At 65.8% G+C, this 25,847-nt stretch overlaps 3 protein-coding genes across 9 annotated transcripts in view; 1 reads left to right on the top strand and 2 right to left on the bottom strand.

Annotated features, from left to right (window-relative positions):
- Positions 1–1,725: 1,725 nt before the first annotated feature.
- On the bottom strand, positions 1,726–11,390 carry SCAF1 (SR-related CTD associated factor 1). Of its 5 annotated transcripts, none has more exons than XM_075916811.1 (12): positions 11,172–11,372; positions 9,980–10,034; positions 9,475–9,638; positions 7,886–7,952; positions 7,571–7,689; positions 7,064–7,191; positions 6,305–6,417; positions 3,222–6,140; positions 3,032–3,114; positions 2,554–2,826; positions 2,336–2,464; positions 1,726–2,237 (listed from the first exon to the last, which is right to left on the bottom strand). In XM_075916811.1, exons 1-12 carry the CDS (start codon positions 11,355–11,357, stop codon positions 2,061–2,063), a joined length of 4,413 nt encoding a protein of 1,470 aa, XP_075772926.1. In that variant the 5' UTR covers positions 11,358–11,372; the 3' UTR covers positions 1,726–2,060. The 5 variants fall into 5 exon arrangements, with proteins under 5 accessions (XP_075772926.1, XP_075772927.1, XP_075772929.1 ...); XM_075916812.1 differs by having other exon boundaries at positions 6,305–6,414; XM_075916814.1 differs by lacking the exon at positions 9,980–10,034 and having other exon boundaries at positions 11,250–11,390.
- Positions 11,391–14,516: 3,126 nt separating this feature from the next.
- On the top strand, positions 14,517–18,404 carry RRAS (RAS related). 2 transcript variants are annotated; one of them, XM_075916809.1, is made up of 6 exons: positions 14,517–14,886; positions 15,435–15,522; positions 15,727–15,829; positions 16,043–16,151; positions 16,901–17,096; positions 17,481–18,404. In XM_075916809.1, the coding sequence occupies exons 1-5, from the start codon at positions 14,785–14,787 to the stop codon at positions 17,060–17,062; spliced, it is 564 nt and encodes a 187-aa protein (XP_075772924.1). In that variant the 5' UTR covers positions 14,517–14,784; the 3' UTR covers positions 17,063–17,096; positions 17,481–18,404. The 2 variants fall into 2 exon arrangements, with proteins under 2 accessions (XP_075772924.1, XP_075772923.1); XM_075916808.1 differs by having other exon boundaries at positions 14,553–14,886; positions 16,978–17,096.
- Positions 18,405–18,902: 498 nt separating this feature from the next.
- The window catches only part of PRR12 (proline rich 12), a 22,740-nt gene continuing 15,795 nt past the window's right edge, over positions 18,903–25,847 (bottom strand). For both annotated transcript variants that reach the window (XM_075916807.1, XM_075916806.1), the window contains exons 8-14: positions 25,522–25,655; positions 24,946–25,421; positions 22,247–22,372; positions 21,939–22,036; positions 21,667–21,795; positions 21,388–21,483; positions 18,903–20,836 (exon numbers count right to left, since the gene is read on the bottom strand). In XM_075916807.1, the coding sequence (XP_075772922.1) occupies positions 20,696–20,836; positions 21,388–21,483; positions 21,667–21,795; positions 21,939–22,036; positions 22,247–22,372; positions 24,946–25,421; positions 25,522–25,655 (1,200 nt within the window). In that variant the 3' untranslated portion in view covers positions 18,903–20,695. The remainder of the gene's footprint in view (positions 20,837–21,387; positions 21,484–21,666; positions 21,796–21,938; positions 22,037–22,246; positions 22,373–24,945; positions 25,422–25,521; positions 25,656–25,847) is intronic.

Genomic DNA, 25,847 nt, shown 5'->3' with positions numbered 1-25,847 from the left:
GCCAGAACTGGGAGTCATTCTTTGAACGACACGGCCGCCCGCCCGCTCCTGCCACACAGGGGAGTGGGGCAAAGGCCCGGAGGAAGTCGGGGCAAAGGGAGAAGGAAAAGGATTCTTCCATGGGGGCAGAAGCCTGCCCTCATGCCAGCCAGACGCTGGAGCAGCCCCCAGCCTCACCCACCCAGTTAGGCACATCTGCCCTGGCCTCAGTCTCTCCTCCCCTCTAGACAGTCTCATCCCACCTGTGTGCCCTCCGTTCCATCCCTACCGGGCCCTGGGGGGGACTAGGAAGCAGAAGTGCCATAAACCTTGGGCTAACTATTTTCTGCCAGGGGTATAAACCCTGTGGCTACGTCCAGACTGGCAGGATTTTCCACAAATGCTTTTAACAAACGTTAAAAGCATTTGGGGAAGAGCGTCTAGATTGGCAGGATGCTTTACACAAAAGCACTGTTTGTGGAAGAGCGTCCGTGCCAATCTAGACGCGGTTTTGCGCAAGAAAACCCCACTCGCCATTTTCGCCATCGGGGCTTTTTAGCGCAAAACACCGCGCTGTCTACACTGGCCCTCTTGCCCAAACGGGAGCAGCAGAGCATTTCCCCAAGAACACGGACAATCTTACATGAGATCGGTGTTCTTGCGGGAATTCAAGCAGCCAGTGTAGACAGCTGCTTTTGCAGAAAAACTTGCCAGTTTAGACGCAGCCTGGGGGTGTGCATACATTCTGTGCGTACGCGGTGGCGCCCAATTGCCCCACGAATGGCTCAACTCTCACCGCCACCTGAAGCTGCACTGGCTTTTTTTGGGGGGGGCCCAGCATCACCTCATAGACATGCCCCACCATGGTGGGTCTGCCCCACGTCCCAGTCCTTCCCTCCAGCACAAGCCCATAGCAAGGTGTTCGTCTGCAAGCGCTGCACCTGCCGTGGGGCGCTTCAATTTCGTATTCTCGCGAAAATATTCAATTTCGTATTCACTGCCCTCTCCAGATCCTGCTGAATGACAAGGTTGCCCCCTGACCCAGCCAGGACCCTGGGAGGAGGTGCATCTCCAGCTGCTCCCCCCCCCAACTCTCTGCCTGCTTCAGAGAACTTGTTGACCCCACCTTCCTGCAGTGCCCCTGATCTGGGGGCGGAGGCAGCTGTCCCCCAAGCCTTGCTCAAGCCCGGGTACCTCCTGCCCCCCACCCACCAAACCAGGGCCCCCGCCCCAGGAACTGGAGCAGGTCTGGCAGGATTTGTCCCTGGTCAATCCAGGCTGGCTGCTGGCCACACCCCGCCAGGGGCGCACACAGAGCGATTCCTATGTAGCTGTAGCAGCGCCGAGCCTGCCGGCCAGTCCACACGGCCCCAGCTCAGCCCACGTCCACCTTCTGGGCCCTGGCAGCCGCGCTGACATCCAAAGGGCTCGGGTCTCAGCCAGCCCCTTCATTCCCCGCAGGCAGGGTGGCCGGTCGCTCTTTGGGGGCAGGTTGGAGCCAAGCTAGCAGGGAGCAGCCAGAGATTGGGGGGGGAGGAGGGACATCCGGTAAAGGGCTTTTCCCCTCATGCCAGAACCGGGTACATCCCTGCCTGCACCCAGGGTAGGGGGTTTATTGGGGGCCCGTGAGGGCTGGTATCCCCCTGCCTCCAGGGGGCAGCAGGAAAGGGCAGGGTGAGGCAAGTCTCCCAAACCTGCCCCACTGCACCAGCCCCCCAGACCAGGCGTCACAAGAAGATCCAGAGCCGAGTGGCTAATGCAGTTTATGGAGAGAGAGAAGGGGAGATACAGAGATGGGGGGCAGGTCTTCGACAGGAGAGCTGTTGGCTGCTCCCCCTCCGGGCGGCTGGAGGAGAGGGTGCCCCCCCCCCGCCCTCCAGGGCAGGGGAAAAATCCAAATAAAAACATGCTAAAACGAGTGAAATGGGGGGAGGCTGAAGAGTCTAAGAGCCCCCCCATTCCAGCCCAGCCTTATATTCAGCATAAAATTGTTCTGTCAAACCTTCCAGAGTCTGGGGGTCGTTCTGCGCAGGCCCCCGGGTGCATCAGGGGCCCAAGTCAGCTAGAGACGCCCGGCAGGCTCAGAGGGGGGGCATGGGCAGCGAGCCCTTGTCCAGCCCCCCCAGGTCTCTGGGCCCCCCCGGCTCCTCCTCCATGCGGCGCCCGCGTTTCCGGAAGTACTTGTAGCGCTGCACGTAGGCCCGCACCAGGGCGTTCACCTTCACTGGGTTGATTTCCCCGCTCTTGCTGTGGCAGATCTGGGGGGGGGGGGGGGGGGAACACAAGGGGGGGTGAGTGGGGAGGAGGGGAGCCGCCCCGCCAGGCCCCCTCCCCCGTAGCCCCGCCCCGCCCACACCTTGTGCACGGCCTTGCGCAGGATGTCTTTGTACTCGTCCTTGGTGATCTCCTTCTTCTGGTAGTAGGGCTTGATGGCCAGTTTCACCTCCTCCACCGCCCGCTCCTGCGTGTGCAGCTTCTTCAAGTACTGGGGGAAAGGGGGGGGTCAGCGCACGGGCCAGCGCCACCCCTCCCCCCCGCGGCGGTGCCCCTGGGCCCGTCCCGCTCCCCACTGACCTTGTCCGTGTCCCCGCGCCCATCGGAGCTAGTGCTCCCGTCCCGTTTGCCCAGGTCGCTGCCGGAGCCGGTGCCGAAGAGCGTCCCGGAGCCGGTGCCGGAGGAGGCCGAGCCGAGGGTGCCAGGCAGCCCGGTGGGGGTCGGGGGGGTGGAGCTGCAGCCCACCAGGGGCAGGGAGCCATGCAGCAGGTAGGGGGCAGCCGCATGGGCGGTGGGCGGCGCTGGCGCCTGGGAGCTCGCCAAGGATGTGGAGGGTTTGCTGTGGCTCAGGATCTTAGGGGAGAGATGGGGGGGAGGGGGTCAGCTCAGCCGGGGTCCCCTCGCCCAGCGCTGGGACACGGCCCCTCTGGGCACACAGGGGACCCCGGAGCAGCCCCTGACATTTACATCACAGACCAGAAATGGGGCATCCCGGAGCGGCCCCCCCCCCCCCCCCCCCCCGGCACCAACCCTGCCAGCCGGGGAGAGCGCCCCGTACCTGGTTGGTGGCCTGGATCAGCTCATGGGCCTTGGCCCGGCTCGCCAGGTTGGCTTCCTCCATCTTGAAGAGCAAGGCGGTCACTAGGGAAGAGATGGGGGGCAGGGTCAGAGATGGGGCAGCCTGGCCCCCACCCCCTTACCCCCCTTATCTCCCAGCCAGCCCCCTTGGAACTGCCCCCGTCACCTACGTGCCAGGACCCCGCTGGTGGTGCAGTCCACGCCCCCCTGCAGGTTCCAGGCCATGGGGGCAGGGGCCGGGGCGCGAGCGGCCTCCTCCTTGGGCTCCGACAGGCTGTCGGCCTGGGGCTCGCCCGGCGGCGCCCTCGGCAGCTCGCCCGGCGCCGGCGCCGCCGCCTCCTCGGGCAGGAAGGAGACGTCGGGCGTCTTGCAGCTGCTGTCGACCGTCTGCGAGTCGGGGGTCAGCTCCTGCTCGGCCGGGGCGGGCGGCGGCTTGGGCGGGGGGCTGAGCGGGGAGCCGGCGCCCCCCGCTGGCGCAGGGGCCGGGGCTGGCGGGCTCCCGGCCCCCTGGCTGCAGCTGTCCGCCTTGGACTTCTTCAGCCCCGTCTTGGCTTTGGGCTTCTTCTTCTTCTTGGGCTCCGAGGGCCCCTTGGCCTTGGCCCCGGGCCCTTTGGCCTTCTTCAGCCCCGTCTTGGCCTTCAGCCCCTTCCCCTTCTTGGCCTTGACGCCCAGCTCCTTGGCCGGCTCCGCCTTGGCCTCAGCCCCGGGCCCCTTCTCCTCCGGCTTGAGGAAGGGCGAGCGGCTCTCCTTGTCCCGGCTGAACTTGATCCCGATGGAGCCCCCCTCCTTGCCGGAGGCCGTGGTGCTGCTGACGCCCTCGCGGATCAGCACGGCCACCTTGGACTGCAGCTTCACCTTGCGGCCGGAGCCGCCCGCCTTGCTGCTCTCCTTGTGCCCGGCCTTGGCTTTCCGAGGGCCTTTCTCCCGCTCCGGCCGGGCCTTCTCCTTCTCGGCCTTGCCCGCCTCCGGCGCCTCCTTGAACCTCTTCTTGGACTTCTCCCGGGGCGCGGGGCGCTCCTCCGGGTACCCCCGCTTCCGCTCCTTCTCCTTGGGCCCCTTGGCCTCCTCCTCCAGCCGCTCCTTGCGGGCCGGCCCCCCGGCTCCTTTGCCGCCGGGGTGCCGGAGGCCCTCGGGGGGCTCCCGGTCCGAGAAGCAGCCCTCGAAGCTCAGCCCCTCCGAGTCGTAGAGCACCTCCCGCTTGGCCGGCTCCGGGGAGCCGTCCTGCCGGCTGACCGTGATGGTCCTCTTGATGGTGAAGAGGTCGGTGTCGTTGAGGTCCTGGATGGAGGGGGGCACGACGGTGCGGACGTCCCGCCGGCGCTCCTCCCCCTTGGGCTCCTCCAGCATGTGGACCTCGCGCTCCTTGTCGCGGGGCAGCCGCTTCTCCCGGGAGCGGGAGCGCTGCTTCTTCTTCTTCTTCCCGCCGCCGCTCTCCCGGTGCTTGTCCTTGTGCCGGGCCCGGCTGCCCGAGCGCGAGCGCCGGCCCCGCCGCCGCTCCCGCGACCGCCGGCGTCGCTCCGAGCCCAGGGCCACCAGGCTGGGGGGGAGGGCGGGCGACCAGGAGCGGGAGCCGCGGCGGCGGGAGCGGGAGCGGGAGCCGCGGCGGCGGGAGCGGGAGCGGCGGCGCTCCTTGGACTTGGAGCGCGACTTGGATTTCTTCTTGGCGGGCCAGGGGCTGGGGCGCGGCTCCTTGCTCTTGGGGGCGCGGCGCTCGCGGGACCGCTTGGCCTTCTTGCGGGAGCCCGAGCTGGAGCCCGAGTGCTTGGGGGAGTCGTGGCGGTAGCGCTCCCGGCGCTGCGTCAGGATCTTGCGCCGCAGGTCAGAGGCCGCCTTCCACCGGGGCTCGGGCTGACTCTCGCTGAAGTCCCCCTCCTCGTCCGAGTCGGCGTGAAGGGACAGGAAGTCGTCCCCCTCCGCCACGCGCAGGGGGCGCGGCTCGGCCGGCCGGCACCGGCTGCGGAAGAGCCGGATGGGGCTGTAGCGCTCGTCCTCGGGCTGCACGATCTCGCCCTCCTCGATCTCCGAGTCGGCGCCGGCCCAGTCCAGCGAGGGGTGCCGCCCGCCCCGGTGCCGGCCCGGCTTGGCGCCCTTCTCCCCTCGCGCCGGCGCCTTGGGGTTCCCGGCCGTCACCACCTCCAGCGACACCTTCCCCTCCAGCTTGGGGTTGGCCTCCGCCTCCGAGCGGCTCTTGCCGGTGAGATCCACCACGAAGACGCGGCGCCGCGGCTCCGGGGGCGGCTCGGGGGCGGCGTCCGACTGCTCCGAGACGTTCTCCTCCTCGGGCAGCGTGGAGTCGGCCCCAGCCGCCGGCTCCTTCTCGGGGTGCCGGCCGCTGGACTCGGGGGTCTCGCTGGGCTCCGCGTCCTCCCGCTCCTTCTCCGAGCCGGGGAAGTCCTGACTCAAACTGTTCTCGTCGTAGATGCCGGCCAAGGTCTCGGAGATGCGGCTGATGCTGTGGGACATGTCCGGCCGGGGGGCAGCCACGTCCTCCTCTTCCTCCTCCTCCTCCTCCTCCTCCTCTTCGTCAGGGGACGGGCTGCTGCGGGAGGAGCTGGGGTTGGAGCCGGTGGGGTCGAAGGGGTCGTATTTCTGGTCCTGCCGCCCTTCAGCCTGCTTGCCGGGCGAGGCCGGGTAGCCGAAGTCCCCGCCCGGGTTGTCCTCGTCCGTCGGGTGGAAGGGGTCATAAATATCCAGGTCCGGAGAGAGCAAGGGGCAAGGGTTGCTGTCCCCGCCTCCGGGGGGCGCCGCCTGCTGGGAGGAGGAGGAGGAGGAGGAGGAGGAGCAAGAGGAGGAGGAGGAGGAGCTGGAGTCGGCCTTGTCCAGGGCGCTGGCGGGGGGCGGCTGGGAGCGCTGCGCCTCCGAGTCCCTGCCCGCCGGAGCCTGGGGCCGCTGCTGCCCGTTGGAGGAGCCGGGGCCGGTGCCCAGGGTCACGGCCCAGCGGCCGGGGAAGCGCCGAGTCCTGCCTGTGCCAGAGGGCGGGCTTGGGCCCCCACGAGTCCTGTGTGGCCACTTCAGGGCCAGGGGGCCGGAAGGCGGGGCCAGGGGGCCGGCTCCTCTCCAGCGCCGCGCCGAGGGACTGGGCAGGGAGGCTGCGGGGAAAAGGAACCGGGGGTCAAATGGGGAAACAATGGGGCCAGACTGGTACTTCCCAGCCCCCCTGCCTGCCCCCCCACAGGGAACAGGCCCCTGCCCCACGCCAGCCCGAGAGAGCGCGCACCCCACCGAGGCGACAGGCCCCTGCCCCCATCCCTACCTGATTTGTGCACCCTCCAGGCCGGCTCTCTCCTGAAGAGCCCGGATGCAGCAGCCACGTCGCCTATTCGTACCTCGGCCACCAGCTCCACCTCGCCCGGCTCCTCGTCCCTGCTGCCAGGAGGGGGGGGTCAGAGCCGGGGCAGCTCCCCCCACACTGGCACGGGGCTCTTGCACACGGCCCGGGGGGCAGGAGGGACCCGGGGGGACTCGCCCCTTGTGGGGCTCGGGGACTGCGGCTGGGGCGACCAACAAGTTCGTGTCACCTAGAACCCCTCCCCCTTCACATCCAACAACCCAGAGAGTCTGTGGGGGGTGCAGCCCCCCCAACCTCCCAGCAGCCCCTTCTTCCACCATGCACCCTTCCCCCCGGGCCGGGAGGGAACCCAGGAGTCCAGCTCTAACCCCTAGACCCCACTCCCCTCCCCCCAAGCCAGGAGGGAACCCAGGAGTCCCAGTTCTAACCCCTAAACCCCACTCCCCTCCCCCCAAGCCGGGAGGGAACCCAGGAGTCCCAGCTCTAACCCCTAGACCCCGCTCCCCTCATGCCGGGAGAGAACCCAGGAGTCCCAGCTCTAACCCCTAGACCCCGCTCCCCCCAAGCCGGGAGAGAACCCAGGAGTCCCAGCTCTAACCCCTAGACCCCGCTCCCCTCATGCCAGGAGAGAACCCAGGAGTCCCAGCTCTAACCCCTAGACCCCACTCCCCTCCCCTCATGCCGGGAGGGAATCCAGGTGTGGCGTCTGGCCCCCCCCCTTACCAGAGAGCTGGGGGTCCCAGGAGCCCCTCGTCTCCCAGGAGCCGGGTCTGCACGGAGACAGCGCCCGTCCTCTGCAGGAAGTGCAGGGCCCCCAGCAGGCCAGGGAACAGGCCCGCGGCCTCAGGGACCTGGCCAGAAGAAGGCAGAGGTTGCGCAGAGCCAGCGGGGGCCCCCTTCCCCCTCCCAGGGCCTCCGGGGTTGCCCTGTTGTAGCCATTTCCCAGGCCCCAGGCCCCAGCCCCCAGCGTGCACTCCACCCTGGCACTGGGATGGGACAGAGCAGTGCATGCTGGGACCTGGATTCCCCCCCCCCCCCTCAAACACACAGAGAGGGAGCAGTGCATGCTGGGACCTGGATTCACACACACACTCACTCTCTCTCGGAGCAGTGCATGCTGGGACCTGATCCCCCACCGCCCAGCATGGAAGTGGGGGCGCGCAGAGCACAAAGGAGGCCGGGCTCCCCAGACCCCACACGCCGGGGCTCAGACCACGCAGGGACACTCACGATGCTGCTCTGCCCACACGTGTCCATGGGGTCGCCGGTGCCCCGCCTGACCCAGCTGGGCCCGTCCGCCTGGGGGCTCCGGCAGCATTTCTTCCGGCTCGTCCTCTTCCTCTCAGCATCTGCAACAGGGATGCTGGGTCAGCCCCGCTGCTGGGCTCTGGGGTGCCCTTGGCCCATGCCTGGGGGTGAGGCAGGTGGGGAAGCCCCCCTCTGTGGAGGTGGTGGCTGAGTATCCCTGACTGCGGGCCGGACCCGGTCCCCAGCTGCGAGGCTGGTCTGCCCCAGGCCCCCGTCCGGCCGTGCCCCGGCCCGTACCTTTCTCCCCGGCCCGGTCCTGCCGCTCGCTCTGCAAGCCGCCGCTCACCGCCTGCTGCAAGGCCTTCTGTGGAGAAAGCGGGGCGGTTAGCGGGGTGCCCCCCAGGGCACCCGAGCCAGACTAGGGGTGTCTGACAAGCTGTCCCTGGTCCGGCCTCCACCAGCTGGAGTGCAACCCCCAGCATCAAGGGAACTATCAGGGTTCCCCAGATGGGACCCCACCAGGGCAGGAACCCAGCCAACCAAGACTCATAGGAGCAGTGCATGCTGGGACCTGAAGTATCAGGGCCCCTCACACTAAGCAGTGCATGCTGGGGCATATAGTTCCTGGGGCCGTAGGGACACAGAGCGTGAGGAAGCAGTGCATGCTGGGACATATTCCACTTAGGAAGAAACAATCAGTTTCACACACAGAATGGGAAGCGACTGTCTAGGAAGGAGCATGGCGGAAAGGGATCTAGGGGTTACAGTGGTCCACAAGCTAACTAGGAGTCAACAGTGCGATGCTGTTGCAAAAAAAGCAAATATGATTCTGGGAGGCATGAACAGGAGTGTTGTGAGCAAGACACGAGAAGTCATTCTTCCGCTCTACTCTGCCCTGGTTAGGCCTCAGTTGGAGTGTTGTGTCCAGTTCTGGGCACCACATTTCAGGAAAGATGTGGAGAAATTGGAGAGGGTCCAGAGAAGAGCAACAAGAATGATTAAAGGTCTAGAGAACATGAGCTAGGAGGGAAGGCTGAAGGAATTGGGCTTGTTTAGTTTAGAAAAGAGAAGATTGAGGGGGGACATGAGAGCAGTTATCAGGTATCTAAAAGGGTGTCATAAGGATGACGGAGAAAACTTGTTCATCTTGGCCTCTGAGGACAGGACAAGAAGCAATGGGCTTAAACTGCAGCAAGGGGGGTTTAGGTTGGACGTTAGGAAAAAGTTCCTGTCAGGGTGGTCAAACACTGGAATAAATTGCCCAGGGAGGTTGTGGAATCCCCATCTCTGGAGATATTTAAGAGCAGGTTAGACAAATGTCTATCAGGGGTGGTCTAGACAGTATTGGGTCCTGCCATGAGGGCAGGGGACTGGACTCGATGACCTCTCGAATTCCCTTCCAGTCCTAGTATTCTGTCATTCTATACAGTTCCCAGGGCCTTGGGGACATTGAACACGAGGAAGACGTGCATGCTGGGACCCGTAGTTCCCAGGGCATTAGGGACAGTGAGCATGAGGGAGCAGTGCATGCTGGGACATATAGTTCCCAGGGCCTTAGGGACACAGCATGACAAATTGTGCATGCTGGGACCCATAGTTCCCTGGGGTCTTAGGGACACTGAGCATGAGGAACAGTGCTTGCTGGAACATATAGTTCTTGGGGGCCTTAGGGACAGTGAGTGTGAGGGAGCAGTGTATGCTGGGACCTGTAGTTCCCAGGGCCCTAGGGAGCAGTGCATGCTGGGACCTGTAGTTCCCAGGGCCTGAGAGAGCAGTGCATGCTGGGATCCCCACATCCCATTTAGCAATGGTTGTGCCCCCCAGCTGCTGCTGTGCAGCCCCAAACCCCCGGTCCCTTCTGGGCAGTGCAGGGTTGTGGATCTTACCAGCATGATGACCTGCCCAGTGCAGAGAGCACCCGGCTGACGCGGCTCCCTGTCTGGAGGGGCATCACTCGGCCGCCCCTGCTCCTCACTGCCTCCCACTGGATCCTCCGGTGCCGGGGGAGGCGGGTTCTCCTCCTCTTCCATGGCCATGGGCAAAGAGACTCCTGCATACAGGAAAGGTGAGCGAGGCCACCAGCTCTCATCCCCACCAGCAACACAGCCACCACCATGCCCAGCCTGGTTCTCAGCCGCTGCTCTAACCACCAGGCCCTACTCCCCTCCCTGAGCTAGGGGAGAACCCAGGCATCCCAGCTCCCGGCCCCTCCCACTTCTGCACCTGTGTCCTCATCTAATGCCTGTACAGCTCAGGCTCAGAGACAGCCGTCCTCCAGCCAAGCCCCACAGCTCCTTGGCCCTGGCCCGTGCCCTTTCCCCACCCCCCGGAGCTATCCTGTCCCTGCCCTGGGGCCAGTGCCCCATCAAGAGGAAAGGGCCCGTATCTCACCCGTGCCTGGACAAGCCTCTGCCCAGCAGTCAGTTCTCAGCTCACATCGCTGAAGCTGTGAGGTCAAAGGGGAAACGGACCCACAAGACCCCCTGTGGACCCAGAGTCCCTTCCTGCTGCACCCTCCCCCCCCTTTGCTGGGTGGCTGAACAAGATGTACCGGGGGCAGGGGGAAGCCTCTGGCCTCTGTGAACCAGCTCAACTCAGCCGCCCCATGTGGGCCAAGGGGCTTCCTTCCTCTGCCCACGGAGGGGCCCGAACATCGCCCCCCAGGCCGCTGATCAATAGCCCTCCTCTCCAGCCCCCACTCCTGAGCGGCCATGTATTCCTCCTGGCCCCCACTACCCTTCACCAGTTTAGTGACCCCCCACCGCCACCCCTTCTACCCCTTCCCAATGCTGATCATACCCTCCCCCTTCACCTCCCTGTGGGAGGCTGGTTCCGGGCTATCCGCCTTCAGCTCCACTTGGAAACCCCCAGTCCCCGAGAGCACCTGCCTGTAGCCTCCTCCTCCACCCGACAGAAGCCCTCCCCACACCTGTCCCGGCCCCTATAGCCCCGTCTCCCGCCCCACCTTGTCCCTAGAGCACCCACCTATAGCTGCCTCCCTTCTCCTCCAGAATCCATCCTCACCCCATATAGCCCCCTCTGCCACAGCCACCCCCTTATCCCTATAGCCCCTCCCCATAGCCACCCCCTGCCCCATAGCTCCCTCCCCCATAACAACCCCCTGCCCCATAGCCCCCTCCCCCACAGCAACCCCCTGCCCCATAGCCTCCTCCCCATAGCCACCCCCTGCCCCATAGCCCCCTCCCCCACAGCCACCCCCTGCCCCATAGCCCCCTCCCCATAGCCACCCCCTGCCCCATAGCCCCCTCCCCCACAGCAACCCCCTGCCCCACAGCCCCCTCCCCAAAGCAACCCCCTGCCCCATAGCCCCCTCCCCCACAGCCACCCCCTGCCCCATAGCCCCCTCCCCCACAGCAACCCCCTGCCCCATAGCCCCCTCCCCCACAGCCACCCCCTGCCCCATAGCCCCCTCCCCCACAGCAACCCCCTGCCCCATAGCCCCCTCCCCAAAGCAACCCCCTGCCCCATAGCCCCCTCCCCCACAGCAACCCCCTGCCCCATAGCCCCCTCCCCCACAGCCACCCCCTGCCCCATTGCCGCCCCTCCCCCGCAGCCCCGTTACCTGGCGCGCGGCGGCCCCGCCCCTAGCACAAAGGGCGCCGCTGCCCGAGCCCGGCCGCCCCGGCAGCCGCCATCTTACCCCGCGGCCCGCTCGGCTCCGGCTCGGGCGCTGCGGCGGCGCGGGGGCCGCTGGGAGATGGAGTCCGCCGCCGCGGAGAAGGGGGACGGGAACTACCGCTCCCGGCATGCCCCGCGGCCGACCCGCCGCGCCCTGGCCGCCGCCCGCCGCGCGGGGCATGCCGGGAGCGGTAGTTCCCCTCCCCATGACTCAGGGGCCCGGTGCCTGGCTTTCCCGACAGGCACAGCGGCCGCGCGGGACGTCATGGGAGCGGCGAGGCGCCAGCCCCGCTGCGCCGGGCGTGACTACGCGTCCCAGCGTGCACCGCGCCGCCTTGCCGCGGGGCAGGCTGGGGGATACTGGACAGAAAGGCTGCGGCGGGGGCGGGGCGACCCCACAACGCTTTGCTGTGCCGCCCAGTGCATCATGGGAGTTGTAGTCCATCGCAGTGGTGGGGAATGGGAGTCCGTGACGAGCCGCGACGTCACTGTAACGTCATCCTGCCAGCTCAGAGAACTCTGCTATCATCCCCTCAGGCTGCTGTGATGTCATCCGCCACGCTATGACATCAGCCCCTGGGGCTCCGCCCCCAATGTCATCAGTGCCCCTCACTGCACCATGACATCACCCTCCACGTCACTGCTGTGACATCATCTCGGAGCGATGTCACCCGGCCGGGATGTCGTCATGGTGCCAACAACATCTCTGTGCCGTGGTATCCTCAAGCAGTGACATCGCTACATTGTGATGTCACCCCATGGCTTCCCGCAGGGACAATCCCAAGGCAGCCCCGCAGGAGGGCGCTGTGCGGGGGGGGGGGGGGGATGGAGGGAGGGCGCTGTGGGGGGTGGATGGAGGGCACTTGGGATAGAGGGAGCAGGGACAGATTTAGGGCAGGGTGAGTGGGGCAGCCGCCCCGGGCCCCGTGCTTCAAGAAGCCCCGTGCAAGAAGCTCCCCGGGGACCCCGCAAAATTGTGCTGCCCTGGGCCCTGCAAAATCGTTATCTGCCCCGGAGAGGGAGAGTGCTGCGGGGGGATGGAGGGAGGGTGCTGGGGGGGGTGGATGGACAGAGGGCGCTCTAAGGGGTGGATGCAGCACAATGGGGGGCACTGTGGGGGGATTGATGGACAGAGGGCACTGGGGGGGTGAACGGAGGGAGGGCACTGTGGGGGGATTGATGGACAGAGGGCACGGGGGGGGTGAATGGAGGGAGGGCGCTGTGGGGGGATTGATGGACAGAGGGCACGGGGTGGTGAATGGAGGGAGGGCGCTGTGGGGGGATTGATGGACAGAGGGCACGGGGGGTGAATGGAGGGAGGGCGCTGTGGGGGGATTGATGGACAGAGGGCACGGGGGGTGAATGGAGGGAGGGCGCTGTGGGGGGATTGATGGACAGAGGGCACGGGGGGGTGAACGGAGGGAGGGCACTTTGGGGGGTGAACAAAGGGAGGGCCCTGTGGGGGGGTGAACAGAAGGAGGGCGCTGTGGGGGGGTTGACTGAGGGAGGGCACTGTGGGGGGGTGGATGGAGGGAGGGCGCTGTGGGGGATGGACGGAGGGAGGGCGCTGTGGGGGGGTGAACAGAAGGAGGGCGCTGTGGGGGGGTGGATGGAGGGAGAGCCCTGTGGGGGGTGGATGAAGGGAGGGCGCTGTGGGGGATAGACGGAGGGAGGGCAATGTGGGGGGGTGGATGGAGGGAGGGCGCTGTGGGGGGTTGACTGAGGGAGGGCACTGTGGGGGGTGGATGAAGGGAGAGCCCTGTGGGGGGGTGAACAGAAGGAGGGCGCTGTGGGGGGTTGACTGAGGGAGAGCCCTGTGGGGGGTGGATGGAGGGAGGGCGCTGTGGGGGATGGACGGAGGGAGGGCGCTGTGTGGGGGTGTGGACAGACAGAGGGCGCTAGATGAAGATGGGGGGCTGGCCAGTACCTGGAGCATACGGGAAGGGGGACTAGGTGCTTGGTGCAGATTGAAGGTCTGTACCATAACCCCCCAGATTCCCCCTATAGCTGCCCCTCCTGTGTCACACAGGGTCCCACCCCCGTTTGGTTCCCCAAAGGGCTGCGGCCTGGTGCGCTGGAGGACCTGGCCTTTCATGGGGGCCGACAGTGCCGACTGCCCATCCAGCTACTGGGCCCTGGGATCCCGGGGTACCAGCCCCCCTCCCCCCCCGTGTGGGCTCCAATCGTCCCTTGGGTGTGTTGGGGCCTTCGGGCCAGGAGCAGGTTCCAAGCCCCATTGCTGTCCCTGCCCCTCCCCAGGAGACCCCAAGGACGAGGTATCACAGGAAGAGGGAGCCCAGGAGAAAGAGGGGGTGTGGGCCAAGCATGGGCAGTGCTCCCCCAAAATGGACAGGAAGAGAGGGGGACTTGGCTGCAGCTGGGAAGGGGGGGAGCAGGTGGGGCAGGATTTGATGGAGCTGGCGGGGGGGGGGGGAATTCATGCTCCTGGCTTTATCTCTGCCCTCCTGGGGGCTCCGTGATGGGGGATCCTGGATTGGGGGGATCAGAGGGAACAGGAATAACACGTCCACATCTAGACCCCTTCCAGCTGCCGGGTCCTCTGCTTATAACAGGCTGCCTGCAGCTGGGGTCTGAACCCATCTCCCCCCACCAGTCCCAGAACCCCCTGGGCCCAATCACGGCAGACTCCAGCTCCTGTCTGCTCCCAATGTGCCCCCCCAACCCCCTGCTTCATCCTGTCCCAGCCCCCCAACCTCTGAACCCCCTGAGCCCAGAGCGCCCCCCCCATTTCTCTATGGGTTGACACAGGACCCCTGGGTTCCATTCCTGGCTGGGGGGGAGGTGTCCTATCCCCCCTCACAGGACTCCTCTCTGGCCTCATGGGGGGGGGGGGCTGTTCCCTGCTCCCCTCCTAGCCCCACAGGGCTTGAAGTGGGTCCGACTCTGGCCTGGCCTCCCACTCTCCTCTGGGGGTGGAGGAATTGCCCGGCAGTAGCCCCTCCCCCCCCTCCAGCTGCCCCTCCCCGTCCGGGCTCCGGGAAGGGCTGATGAGGGGGGCGGTGTCGGCGGGGGGGGGGTGTATGTGTGTGAATCAGCTTCCTCCACACACCATGTGAAAGGAATGTAGTGAGGTCACCCCCCCCCCCGCTCGGATCCTGGTCCCCCCCCCCCCGCAGGGATGGGGGGGTCGATCCAGGCGGGGCTGCAGCGGGGGAAAGAGAGAGGAGGAGGGAAAGAGGGAGGATCCCACAAGGGCAGAACCAGGCGCCCTGGCCCCCAGCCCGGCATTTAGAGAAGTGGGGAGTGCGGGGAGGTGCGGGGGGGGGGGGAGCTGCCCCCCCTCATTCCATCTCGCCCGCGCGCGCCATGTAGGGAAGTGGATTTTTTGTGAATCGCCCGGCGCCTCATGACTATGCGAGCGCCTCATTAGCATAGATTAGCATGGAGCACGGCCCCGCCTCGGAGGGGGTAGCCGGAGGGGAGGGGGGGCGAGCCAGCCATATTCTCGGGGAGTCCAGCGCAGCGCCGGGCCGCACGCGAAGGGGGCGGGGCGGGCCCCCCAAGGGTTGAGTGCCCACCCCACGCAGCCCCCAGCCATGGCCCCCCAGGAGCCGGGGGCGCCCCAGGAGAAGTACAAGCTGGTGGTGGTGGGAGGGGGCGGCGTAGGGAAGAGCGCGCTGACCATCCAGTTCATCCAGGTAAGGGGGGGGCAGGAAACGGGGGGGGGAGCTCCAGCTGGGCTTGGCCCCCACCCCAGCCGCAAACTTTCCTCCCCTTAAAAGTGGCGGGGAATCCCGGGGAGCAGGGCAAGCGGATTTGGCGCCGGGGGGGCTGGGAAGGGGGTTCTGGCGGGGGGGGGGAGCTGCGTGGGGCGGGGTCCGGGTCCGGATCCGGGAGGGGAGAGGTTAAGGAGGTGCCTGGGGGGTTTCCAGGGGGCAGGGCGGGGAGTGGCAGCAGGAATTTGAGGCCCAGAGGGAGCCCCCCCCCGCTGCCCGGTGAGTGTCGGGGGGGGGGCGCTTGTTCCACTTTCCAGCACATCTACTCAAGAACTAAAGGGGGGGGGGGGGCTGTGTCCCGGATGCCTGGGTTCTGTGCCCGCTCTGGGGAGGGGAGTAGGGACTAGTGGTTGGAGCGCGGGCGGCGGCGCTGGGAGCCGGGAGGCAAAGTGAGGTCCCGCGGTCGGGGCCGGGAGGGGGCCGGGACGCTGGGTTCTTGTCGCAGCTCTAACCCCCTCCCCCCCCCCCAGTCCTACTTTGTCTCGGACTATGACCCCACCATCGAGGACTCCTACACCAAGATTTGCACCATCGATGGGACCCCCACCCGGCTGGACAGTGAGTTGGGGGGAGGGGGCGGTTTGCGGCCCACTTGGGGGGAGGGTTGCGGGGGGGGGGGTTCTAGGGGTGGGAAACAGGAGGGGGCTGGGAGCCAGGACTCCTGGGTCCTCCCCCTGGCTCCGGGAGGGCGGGACCAGGAGCCTGGCACTCAGCTGGTGGGGAGGGTGGCTAACCACCCCCCCCCCCATCTCTGCCCCACAGTCCTGGACACGGCGGGGCAGGAAGAGTTTGGGGCCATGCGGGAGCAGTACATGCGGACGGGGGAGGGGTTCTTGCTCATCTACGCCATCAATGACAGAGGCAGGTAAGGCCCCCCTCCCCCGACCCGCCCCCCACCCTGACGGCAACCTCCGGGAGCCCCCTCCCACGAGACCCCCTCACCTCCGCCCCCTATAGCCGGAGCTGTGGCAGCCCCCCCCTCTGTAGCTCCCTGCCCCCTATTCCCATGCCCCCTAGAGAATCCCCCCCCCCCCCCGCAACTCCCCATCCTGTCTCCATCTCCCCCCCCCACACACAGCTTCACCGAGATCAGCAAGTTCCACACGCAGATCCTGAGGGTCAAAGACCGGGACGACTTTCCCATGATCCTCGTGGGCAACAAGGCCGACCTCGACCTGCAGCGCCAGGTAAGGGGCGGGGCCGGGGGCCTTCGGGCTCCACCCACACCGTGGCGTCCTCACAGGGCCCCAAGGGCCACTGGGTGCAAGCCAATGGCGGCCAGCTGGGTCAATGCCCAGACAGGAAGTGCCACCCTACGGGCCACTCGCGCTCTGTTGGCAGCCATCTTGGACAGCGCCCAGACAGGAAGTGCCACCCCACAGGCCACTCGCGCTCTGTTGGCGGCCATCTTGGACAGCGCCCAGACAGGAAGTGCTACCCTAAAGGCCACTTGCGCTCTGTTGGCAGCCATCTTGGACAGTGCCCAGACAGGAAGTGCCACCCCACAGGCCACTCGCGCTCTGTTGGCGGCCATCTTGGACAGCGCCCAGACAGGAAGTGCCACCCCACAGGCCACTCGCGCTCTGTTGGCGGCCATCTTGGACAGTGCCCAGACAGGAAGTGCCACCCCACAGGCCACTGGCGCTCTGTTGGCGGCCATCTTGGACAGTGCCCAGACAGGAAGTGCCACCCCACAGGCCACTGGTGCTCTGTTGGCAGCCATCTTGGACAGTGCCCAGACAGGAAGTGCCACCCCACAGGCCACTGGCGCTCTGTTGGCAGCCATCTTGGACAGCGCCCAGACAGGAAGTGCCACCCCACAGGCCACTTGCGCTCTGTTGGCAGCCATCTTGGACAGTGCCCAGACAGGAAGTGCCAGGTGAGACCAGTCTCCCTGGTGGGGCTTTCTGAAGCCTGGGTGCCCGGGTTCCCCCAGCTGCCCGGAGACTTTGAGAGGTGCCCAGTATCCCCCTGCCAGCCGAGCGCATGGAGGAGCTGTTTGTACCCCCCCAGGTGCCCAGAGAGGAGGCCCTGGCCTTCGCCCAGGAGAATCGCATCCCCTACATGGAAGCCTCGGCCAAGATCCGCCTTAACGTAGACGAATCCTTCCACGAGGTGGTCCGGGCCATCAGGTACGAGGGGGTCCCATGTAGGGCTGTTCCCCCCCCAGAGACCCCTGGGGGGGTTGTTCCCCCAAGGCACCCCCTGAAATGCGGAGAGCACCTTCAGGATCTCCCCACATAGGGTAGATTCCTAGCCCCCGTTCCCGTGGGATCCCTCCAAACAGCGGTTCAGTTCCTCCTGCCCCCTGCCTTTACAGCAGAGTATCTTCCTGCGGGGAACGCTCACCCCGTCTAAGGAGGCATGCCCCCCCCCAACATGGGGTTTGTCTCCTTCAGGCACACCCCCCAAATAGCCGTTCCCTTCCCTGTGCCCCCAGGAAGGGCCCCCTTCCAGTTTGGGCTCCGCTCCTCAGCATTTCCCCCCCCACACACACACACTTTGCTCTCTTGCAGGAGGTTCCAGGAGCTGGAGATGCCCCCTGCTCCCAGGGCACACCCCACTGCTAAAGAATCCAAGAGCTGCCCCTGCTGCATCCTGTGAGGGGTTGGGGGCACGCGTTCCCCTCCCCCGACCTCGCCCTCCCTCCGACACTCACCCAGCTGGCTGTTTGTACATATCTATAAATGGGGGGGCAGAGGATGGGGATATTTGGGGGGCAGAGAGGGTGCCCCCCACTCTATAGGGGCTGGGCAATGGGCACCCTGTATCGTGGGGGTGCAGGTAGCAGAGTCCCTCAAAAGTGCAGGGGTGTCATGGTGGGGCCCCATTACAGCCTTTGGCTGGAGAGCGTTTGGGGTCTCCCAACAGGTACCCCCTGTCCTAGGGCAGCCCTAGAGCCCAAGGCCGGGCCCCAATGGAGGTACTGTGTGTGGGAGGGCACATCATGACTCTGGTGATGCCCCCTCCCCCAGGGAGGGGTCCCTTCCAAAATACTGGCCTTTTCTGCAGAAAAACCAAAGCTTGATTAGAAGAGGGGACCCCAGTGTCCGAGGTGGAGGTGGTGTGTGCGGCTTTCTGTAGCCAGACTAAGCACCAGGAATTGGGGGGGGGGGGGAATCTTCCTGGCTAATGACCTCACTGCTATTTGTATGCATCACTGTGCGGGGGGGTGGGTGTGTGGGGGGGAGAACACCAGGCCCTAAAGCAGAAGGAATTCTGGGTAAGATGCAGCAGAGAGGAGCAAGCGAGGGCAGATACTCGTCCCCCACCCCCATGGGGTAGGGGTGGTTCTACCCCTTACTCCCGCCCCCATCCACCCACCCGCAGCACGGACGTAGGAGCAAGCTTGGCGGTTGTGGGGAAGGGGTTTTGGGGGGGACCAGCATTGTTCCCCACCCCACTAAGCACAGGTTGCATTAAAGTGCCTTATAAAGCCAGGACTGTGTCAGTCTTGTCATTGGGGGCGGGTGGAAGACCCTCCCCCCAGCCCCTCAAATGGCAGGGCAGGTTGCTCCAGGGGGTGCAGGTGGGAATAGCCGCCCCATATGCTTGGGGGCCTCAACCCAACACCCAGACTCCTGGGTTCTGCCATCTCCCCTCTGGGAGGGTGCAGGCTCCCCCCAGCCTCGGGGCAGGGGACAGACCCATGGCTTGTCCCCAGCGGGGCACTAGCCTGGGGGGGACCCTGCCCCTTTTAGGGGGCGTGCATCCATCCCCAGCAGTAACGCCTTGGGGTTCTCTTTGCTGCTAATGCACTGGGCCGATGGAAGCTGGCGGCCCTGGGATTTTGGGGGTACATCTGAGCACGCACCCGTTTTCCAGGAGTGGCGGGGGGGGGTTCTGTGCAGGGCGGAGGTGTGGCTCTGGGGAGTGGGCGGGGGGAGAGGGAGAGACGAGGGACCCAGGGGAGCGAGAAAAAGAGGCGGAGACGCGAGTAAACAATAAAAATATATCGGAACATCCATACAGACCACAATCCCGGGCGCAAAACCCACGGACACAGAGTACACAGCGTAAAAAAGGGGGGGCTGGGGGGTGGCGGGATTGGGGGGGCACAGACCAAAGGGGTTAGCTCTGGGCCGGGGGAGGGTCTCAGCTCCCCGCGCTTGGCGGTACCTGCAATTCGGCCAGTTCTGGGCTCTTCCCCCCCATACAGTTTAGTGCTTTGCCGGTATGAGGGAGGGTCCTGGCTGGGTGGGCAGGAGGGGGGGGCGCCTCGCTTTGGCCACAGCCCCCCTCCCCAGAGCACTTCAGACGCTAGGGTGCCGGGGGGGTCACCCCAAGTTCCTCTCCCCTCCAGGCTCCCTCAGGTGGGGGAAACAGGAGCTGCATTGGGGCTGCCCTCCCCCAATATCCCAGAAACCGTTCATCTGCGGCAGCAGAACGGGGGTGAGAATTCCAAGGCAGTTCCCAGGAAGCCCCAAGGAGGGGGGGGGGCTGTTTGTGGCAACCCCTCTTCCCCCTTAAAGTACCTTGAATCCCCCCCCCCCAAAGTGGGGAGGAGGCCGGAGGGCGTCACAGGCCACCCATCTCCCCCGCCAAGGGGCGGATGAGAGGCTGCAGGCTTGGGGGTGGCTGGAAAGTAGGGGACTGGGTGGGGGAACAGCCGAGACCAAGCCTTGCTCAAGTCGAGGCTGGATTTTGTTTCCGCCGTTAAAATAAAAAAAAAATGGGGCGGGAGAAAGGGGGGGGAATTGGGGCTAGACGGCCCTGAATTTTCTATATAATTATAATAACAACCCCCCCAAAACCCAGACCCCCCCGGCCTCCATCAAAGCTCATCCAGGCCCAAGTATCTCACAGCGAGGGGGGCTGGTGTGGGTTTCAGTTAGCCAAATACAATATGATACATAGACTTTGACCCTATACAGTATGTACAAGAGAATCCGCTGATAAAAAAACAAAACAAAAACACACAACGACAAAAATAACAACCGCCCCCCCCCGCCAAGGAGGGCCGGGCCCCCCAAAACACGGCCTAAGAGAAGGGTTAAATAGTTGTTACGGGCTGGGGGGGCGTGGGGAATCTCCCCCCTCCACCCTGGGGGAAGCACATGGACTCACTGGCTGACTCCCCCCCCCACCACGGGAGTGCCTCCCAACACAAAGGGGGGGCTGTGTTGGGGGGCCCCCAAGCTTGGCAATACATTGTTCTGAGTGGAGAGCCAGACCACGACATGGGGGGGGAGGGGATCACCCCCTGCCCTGCTCAGCTTTGCACGTGAGGGGGGGGGCAATAATACTTTACAGCCCCCCTGCAAGGGGGGGGTCATTACCCTGCTACAGCGGGGGGGGCGGGGAAGGCCAGACCTGTTTCAGGTGAGTGCGCCCAGCATGGAACCCAGGAGTCCTGGCTCCGCCCCCTGGCTCTAACCCCCCCCGCCCCAAACCCCCCCCATGTGCTTCCCCGGCAGGGGCAGGGGGCTCCCCCCACCCCCATACAGAGAAAGGAAGCTGCTAAATAGACATTTATACATATATATAAATAAGATTTCTCCGTACGGGAGGGGGAGCCGGGGGGGGCGCGTGTCCAACTGAGCCCCTCACCTCAGGGTGCATCCTCCCCCCAGGGCTGCAGCTGCCCCAAGCTGAGGAGCGTGGGGGGGGCAGGTCTGTCCTGGCTCCCCCCCCACCGACGGGGTGGGGGGCAGATCCCCCAAAGCCCTCCCCAGCCCAGCGGGGGGCCTGGGGGCGGGGCCAGCGCCGCGGGGGAGGGGCGCCCCGCGGGTCACGCGCACTTGCTCTGGGCTTGCGTCAGGAGCTCGCTGAAGGAGTCGAAGAGCGTTTCCAGCCAGGGCTGGTTGCGCATGCACTGCTGGACCACCTCCTCCTGGCCCAGGTCCGCGTCCTGGCCCTCGATGGCCGTCGTCTGCGGGGGAGACAGCGTCAGCCCGCCCCGGGGCAGGGGGACCCTGGGAGGGAACCGTGGGGCAGGCGGGGGAGCCGTGGGCCAAGCCATAAGATCTGTGGGGCCGGAGGAAACCATTGGGCAGGAGGAGGGTGCCGTGGGGCAGATCAGGGGAGTTGTGGGGCCAGAGGGAACCACGGGGCAGGTGAGGGGCTGTGGGGCCAGAGGGAACCGTGGGGCGGGCAGGGGGAGCCATGGGGCAGGTGAGGGGCTGTGGGGCCAGAGGGAACCGTGGGGCGGGCAGGGGGAGCCATGAGGCAGGTGAGGGGCTGTGGGGCAGGTCAGGGGAGCCGTGGGGCCGGAGGGAACCGTGGGGCGGGCAGGGGGAGCCATGGGGCAGGCAAGGGGCTGTGGGACAGGTCAGGGGAGTCGTGGGGCCAGAGGGAACCATGGGGCGGGCGGGGGGAGCCATGGCGCAGGCCAAGGGGGGATCTGTGGGGCTGGAGGGAACCGTGGGGCTGGCGGAGGGTGCATGGGGCAGGCCATGGGAGCCGTGGGGCGGGCGGTCTCACCTCATCCTTGCAGCGCAGGAAGGTGTGGTATTTGTAGTGATGGAGGGAATGGTAGAGGGTGAAGAAAAACGACTTTTCCACGTCCACCTTGAATTCCTGCAAGGGAAGGGGGAGGTCAGTCGGGGGGGGCAGCCCCTCCCCCGGCCATGCTCCCCACCCCCTCATGTGCCCCCCACAGGTCCTCGCCCTGGCACGTCCCTACCTACCCCAGGGCCCGCCAGCACCCTCCAAGACCCCCCAGCTTCCGCCACGAGCCCCCCAGCGCTCCCCCCAACCCACCTGGGGTTTGGACACGTTCTTCTTCAGCTTGCTGAGGGTCTTGCGGTTGTAGGGCTCCCCGGCGGGGCGCAGCCGGACCAGAGCCTCGCCCGGCTCGGCGTGCAGCTGCGGGAAGGTGTGCAGCGCCTCCTGGGGGGCACAGCGGGGGGAGAGCTCGGTTATAAGGCCCCTTCCATGCCTCACAGACCTTGGTCCCTCTAGGGCCCCCCAGCATTTCCCGCCTGAGCCCTAGAGCCCCCCCAGATCTGCAGTGCCCTCCCCCCGGCCCCCACCTGCAGCGCCGGGTGCAGAGACATCCGCTTCAGCACTTTCTTCTTGTGTTCGCTCAGGATCCCGTCAATCTTGCGCATGGGGGGCAGGTATAGCTCATCTGGGAGGAGGGGGCAAAGGGCAAAGGTCACCAGCCATCGCCCTCTCCCCCTAGGGCCAGCACCCTGCATCGGAGCCATCAGGTGTCCCCCCCACAGTGGGGGAGGACACCCCCCCCTCCGCCAACCACGTGGGTGGGGGTCAGAGCAAGTCAGGTGGGGGGGAGGGGTCAACAAGCATAAGGAGGTGTCGGGGTGGAGGGGGGACTCACCATTGGTGTCTTCCAGCGCCTGGATCATGTCAGGGTCCAGGGCAGTGCTGACCAGCATCTCCACGTAGCTGCGGTACATCTCCTTCATGGCCCGCGTGTTCAGCACCCGGCCCATCGGCACCCGCTCTGGGGGGGAGACAGGGGTGAGTGGGGGGGTCCCGGCCACACCCCCGGCATTACATCTCCACACCACGCAGAGCCCCCCCCGGCAACCCACTGCTCCTTACCCCCAGGAGTCAGCTCCCGCTCAGGCCCAGACTCCGCCTCCAAGTCTGTAGCCCCGCCCCCATGGCCCAAACCCCGCCCCTCCACACTCAGTCCCGCCACCAGGCTCCCACCATAGGCCTGTGCCTGGGAGCTTGTGCTAAGAGGCACTTTGCCTCCCTCTAGTGGTGATGCGAGGGAGTACACCCCCCAACCTGCAGTGAGGCTCATTTGCATAGTGCTTGCTCCAGCTCAGCCTATTGGTGGGGACCAGGGCACCGCCCACTGGAAGGCCAGAGGGCTCCGGGAAGTGCCCAAAGCAGCAAACTCCAGGGGGCATCCTTGGCACCACACTCATCCACCAGCTGAGATGCATGTGCAACGGGCACAGACGTGAAACGGAAAGTGGATAGGAGTGCCCACACCAGGGACAATGGATCACCCTCACCAGGCTGTCAGTGGGGCCCCCCCCGGGTAGTCCATAACTAAACTGGCCAATCATTCCATCTGTAGGAGCTGACACATTCCAGGGGAAAAAGCACAACAGAGCAACCAGCACACAAGCCGAGCCTGTCCGGACATGACGCCACCCTTGTCCATCCCCTGGAAGTGAGTTCCACCCGGTAAAGGTTCTGTGAGTCAAGAAATATACTGCCCGCCGCCCGCCGCCCTATCCACAGTCCGAACAGAACTGTCCTCCTCATCCAAAGCGGGCCGTGCCCTTCCGCCCGCCTCTGCAACTTTTCCAATTCCAGTCCATCTTCCTGAGGACGGGGGTGGGCGTGCCAGAAATATTAATTCGCCCGTTCCCTAAGCCCCTTGCTCCCAGCAGTGAGTGCTGGGAGTGTTTTTGGCGGGCGGCTGCCCATGGTGCAGATGTTTTCAACGGCTCCCAGAGCACTTACTGGAGCGGCAAGGGCGAATTCCCCGTCCCGCCTTCTGCCTGGCTCACTGGGAGCGGTTCCCAACATGGGTTTCTTTGGGGTGATCGATGCTGAAGCTCGAATGCTGGTCTCTTGCCTAGCTTGGTGGGCTCCCTTTGTAACTCCTCGAGTCATTCTGCACCAGCCGCACCTTCCCTCAACTCCCTGGTTCCCCCTTTTCCCAGACCACTGATGACCATGCTGAGCAGTGCCAGGCCGGTACAGGCCCCAGGGGACACCTGCTGGTCACCTCCCTGCCAGTGCACCAGCCGCACCTTCCCTCAACTCCCTGGTTCCCCCTTTTCCCAGACCACTGATGACCATGCTGAGCAGTGCCAGGCCGGTACAGGCCCCAGGGGACACCTGCTGGTCACCTCCCTGCCAGTGCACCAGCCGCACCTTCCCTCAACTCCCTGGTTCCCCCTTTTCCCAGACCACTGATGACCATGCTGAGCAGTGCCAGGCCGGTACAGGCCCCAGGGGACACCTGCTGGTCACCTCCCTGCCAGTGTTCCCGAGGGCTTGGGGGACATCCAGAAAAGATTCAGCTGCCACACAGAGCAGAGCGCCCCTAGCCAGCAGCCCGTGTTTCTCCTGGTGGTGCACATTGGCACATGCTTCGGTGCACGGAACAATATTTATTCCGCTCATGGATGGAAAGAAGTCGAGGGAACGCGGCTCTCTCGGCTCTGCCGATTGGCCCGCGATTCCTCCCCTTCGTTTCCCTCCTTTCTGCGATTACTGACCCGTGACAGCCCGTATCCCGTGGCAGCCCACGGAGCTTAAAAGTCTGGTGAGGGCCTGGTCCGAGATGTTCTCAAAGCCGGGGGCCCTAGATCCCTTCTGGGCACGTCCGCTGACCACCCCCACCCCGCAAAGAAATCTAGGAGATTGGTGAGCTGGTCCAGAGACCTGCGAGTTCCGTGCTTGGTTACATCCCCCCAGGAGCTGTTGTGCAACTTTGATCCCCCACCGTCCTTCTGAACTCTTCGGTGACTCCCCGCTGGGCCCGGGGAATCCTGGACCGATCCCTTTGCTCCTCTAGTGACACCTCCATTTGCCAGGCCCGGGACCACGCTACCGTCCCCGGCAGTGCAGGCGGGTGTAAGTAATTCACTGGGCGTCTCTGCCAGGGATGGGTCTTTGGCATCCCCATGGGCCAGCGTCCCCACCGACTGGCTGGCTGCCAGCCCAACGGCGCTGTGTGTTTCTGTGGCCGTTGGTTGGCTGCTCTTCGAATTCGGCCTTGAGCTAACGGCCCTTTGCCGCGACTGCCTGAAGGTTCAGCTCCTTTTCTCCTGGGGGATGGGGCTTTCTAAAGGACGCCTGTTCCCCTCCAACCTCCCCTCTCACTCGGCCCCCTTCCCCGCTGGCGTTTTCGCTGGCTCTCCTGCCACTGGGGTCAGGGCGGATGGGGGACCACGGGGAAAGGGGCTGACCCCAGCGCCATGGGAAAGGCGGGACGGAGCCGGGGAGGAGCCATGGGGCTGGTGGGCGGGACCCAAGTGGCTACGTGAGACTCTGCCCCCCCCCCCCCCCCCCGAACCGTGCATGCCCCCTTCCCAGGCTCACCGTCCTCGCTCTGCTGGTCTGGGCTGGACTCGGAGTCCGAGGAGGATGCCGCCTCCTTGAGCCATTTTTTCCTCTTCTTCGGAGGCGGCTCCGCCTTCACCTTGGCGGGTTTGGGCTTCGGCTTGGGGGCGCCAGCCGGGGCGGCCTTGGGTGGGGTGGGCGCCATCGGCTCCGTCTTCTCGGCCTTGGGGGCCTTCTCGGCCTTGGGCAGCTTGTCCGCCCGGGGCGGCTTCTCAGCTCGCTCGGCCTTGGGGGGCTTCTCCGGCTTTGCCGCCCGCTCCGGCTTGGAGGCTTTCTCCGCCCGCTCCGGCTTGGGGGCTTTCTCCGCCCGCTCCGGCTTGGGGGCCTTCTCCGCCCGCTCCGGCTTGGGGGCCCGCTCCGGCTTTTTCTCCACTGGCTCCGGCGCCTCTGGCGGCTTCTCGGCCTTGGGCGGGGCTGGCACCTTGGGGCCCGACGTCTTGGGCTGGTTCTGCCTCCTGCAAGGGGCAGGAAGGGAGCAGGGGTCATGAGGCAGGACCCATGGTAGGGAGAGGGCAGGGTGCCCCCCACCCCCATGCCCCCCTGCACACCGCTCACCTCACGGCCTGCAGCGGCCGGTGCCAGGGCTTCTTGGAGCAGACACGGACGTAATCCTTCTTGTTGATGTTCTCCAGGAATTTGACGTAGAGCCGCTGGTACCGGTTCTTGGCGTCCCCGAAATAGCCCAGGTACTGGGGGGGGAGAGCAGAGATCAGGGGCGACAGCAACGGCAGGGGGGCTGCTCCTGAAGGCGTCTCCCACCCCCATCAGAACAGAGACACAAATCCAGCTCCTCTCTCCCAATGTCCCCTCCCCCGCTGGGCACTGGGCGCAGACCCCCATGGACTCCCCACCCCTGTGGGAAGGCCTGTTCAGGAACAGGT

The sequence above is a fragment of the Pelodiscus sinensis genome, unplaced genomic scaffold, assembly GCF_049634645.1.
Source record: "Pelodiscus sinensis isolate JC-2024 unplaced genomic scaffold, ASM4963464v1 ctg219, whole genome shotgun sequence".
Taxonomy (NCBI): Eukaryota; Metazoa; Chordata; order Testudines; family Trionychidae; genus Pelodiscus; species Pelodiscus sinensis.
The sequence above is the reverse complement of the archived record's forward strand: the minus strand, read 5'-3'. Positions and strand labels throughout refer to the sequence as shown.

Bases quoted from the DNA above. Each gene is read 5' to 3' on its own strand.
- RRAS (XM_075916808.1), top strand. From the start codon at position 14,785: ATGGCCCCCCAGGAGCCGGGGGCGCCCCAGGAGAAGTACAAGCTGGTG. The intron at 15,523-15,726 runs GTGAGTTGGGGG...TCTGCCCCACAG, and splicing joins GACCCCCACCCGGCTGGACA to TCCTGGACACGGCGGGGCAG. The intron at 16,152-16,977 runs GTAAGGGGCGGG...GTACCCCCCCAG, and splicing joins ACCTCGACCTGCAGCGCCAG to GTGCCCAGAGAGGAGGCCCT.
- SCAF1 (XM_075916811.1), bottom strand. From the start codon at position 11,357: ATGCCGGGAGCGGTAGTTCCCGTCCCCCTTCTCCGCGGCGGCGGACTC. The intron at 7,690-7,885 runs GTACGGGCCGGG...TCCCTGTTGCAG, and splicing joins GGACCGGGCCGGGGAGAAAG to ATGCTGAGAGGAAGAGGACG. The intron at 2,465-2,553 runs GTCAGTGGGGAG...CCTTTCCCCCAG, and splicing joins GGCGCGGGGACACGGACAAG to TACTTGAAGAAGCTGCACAC.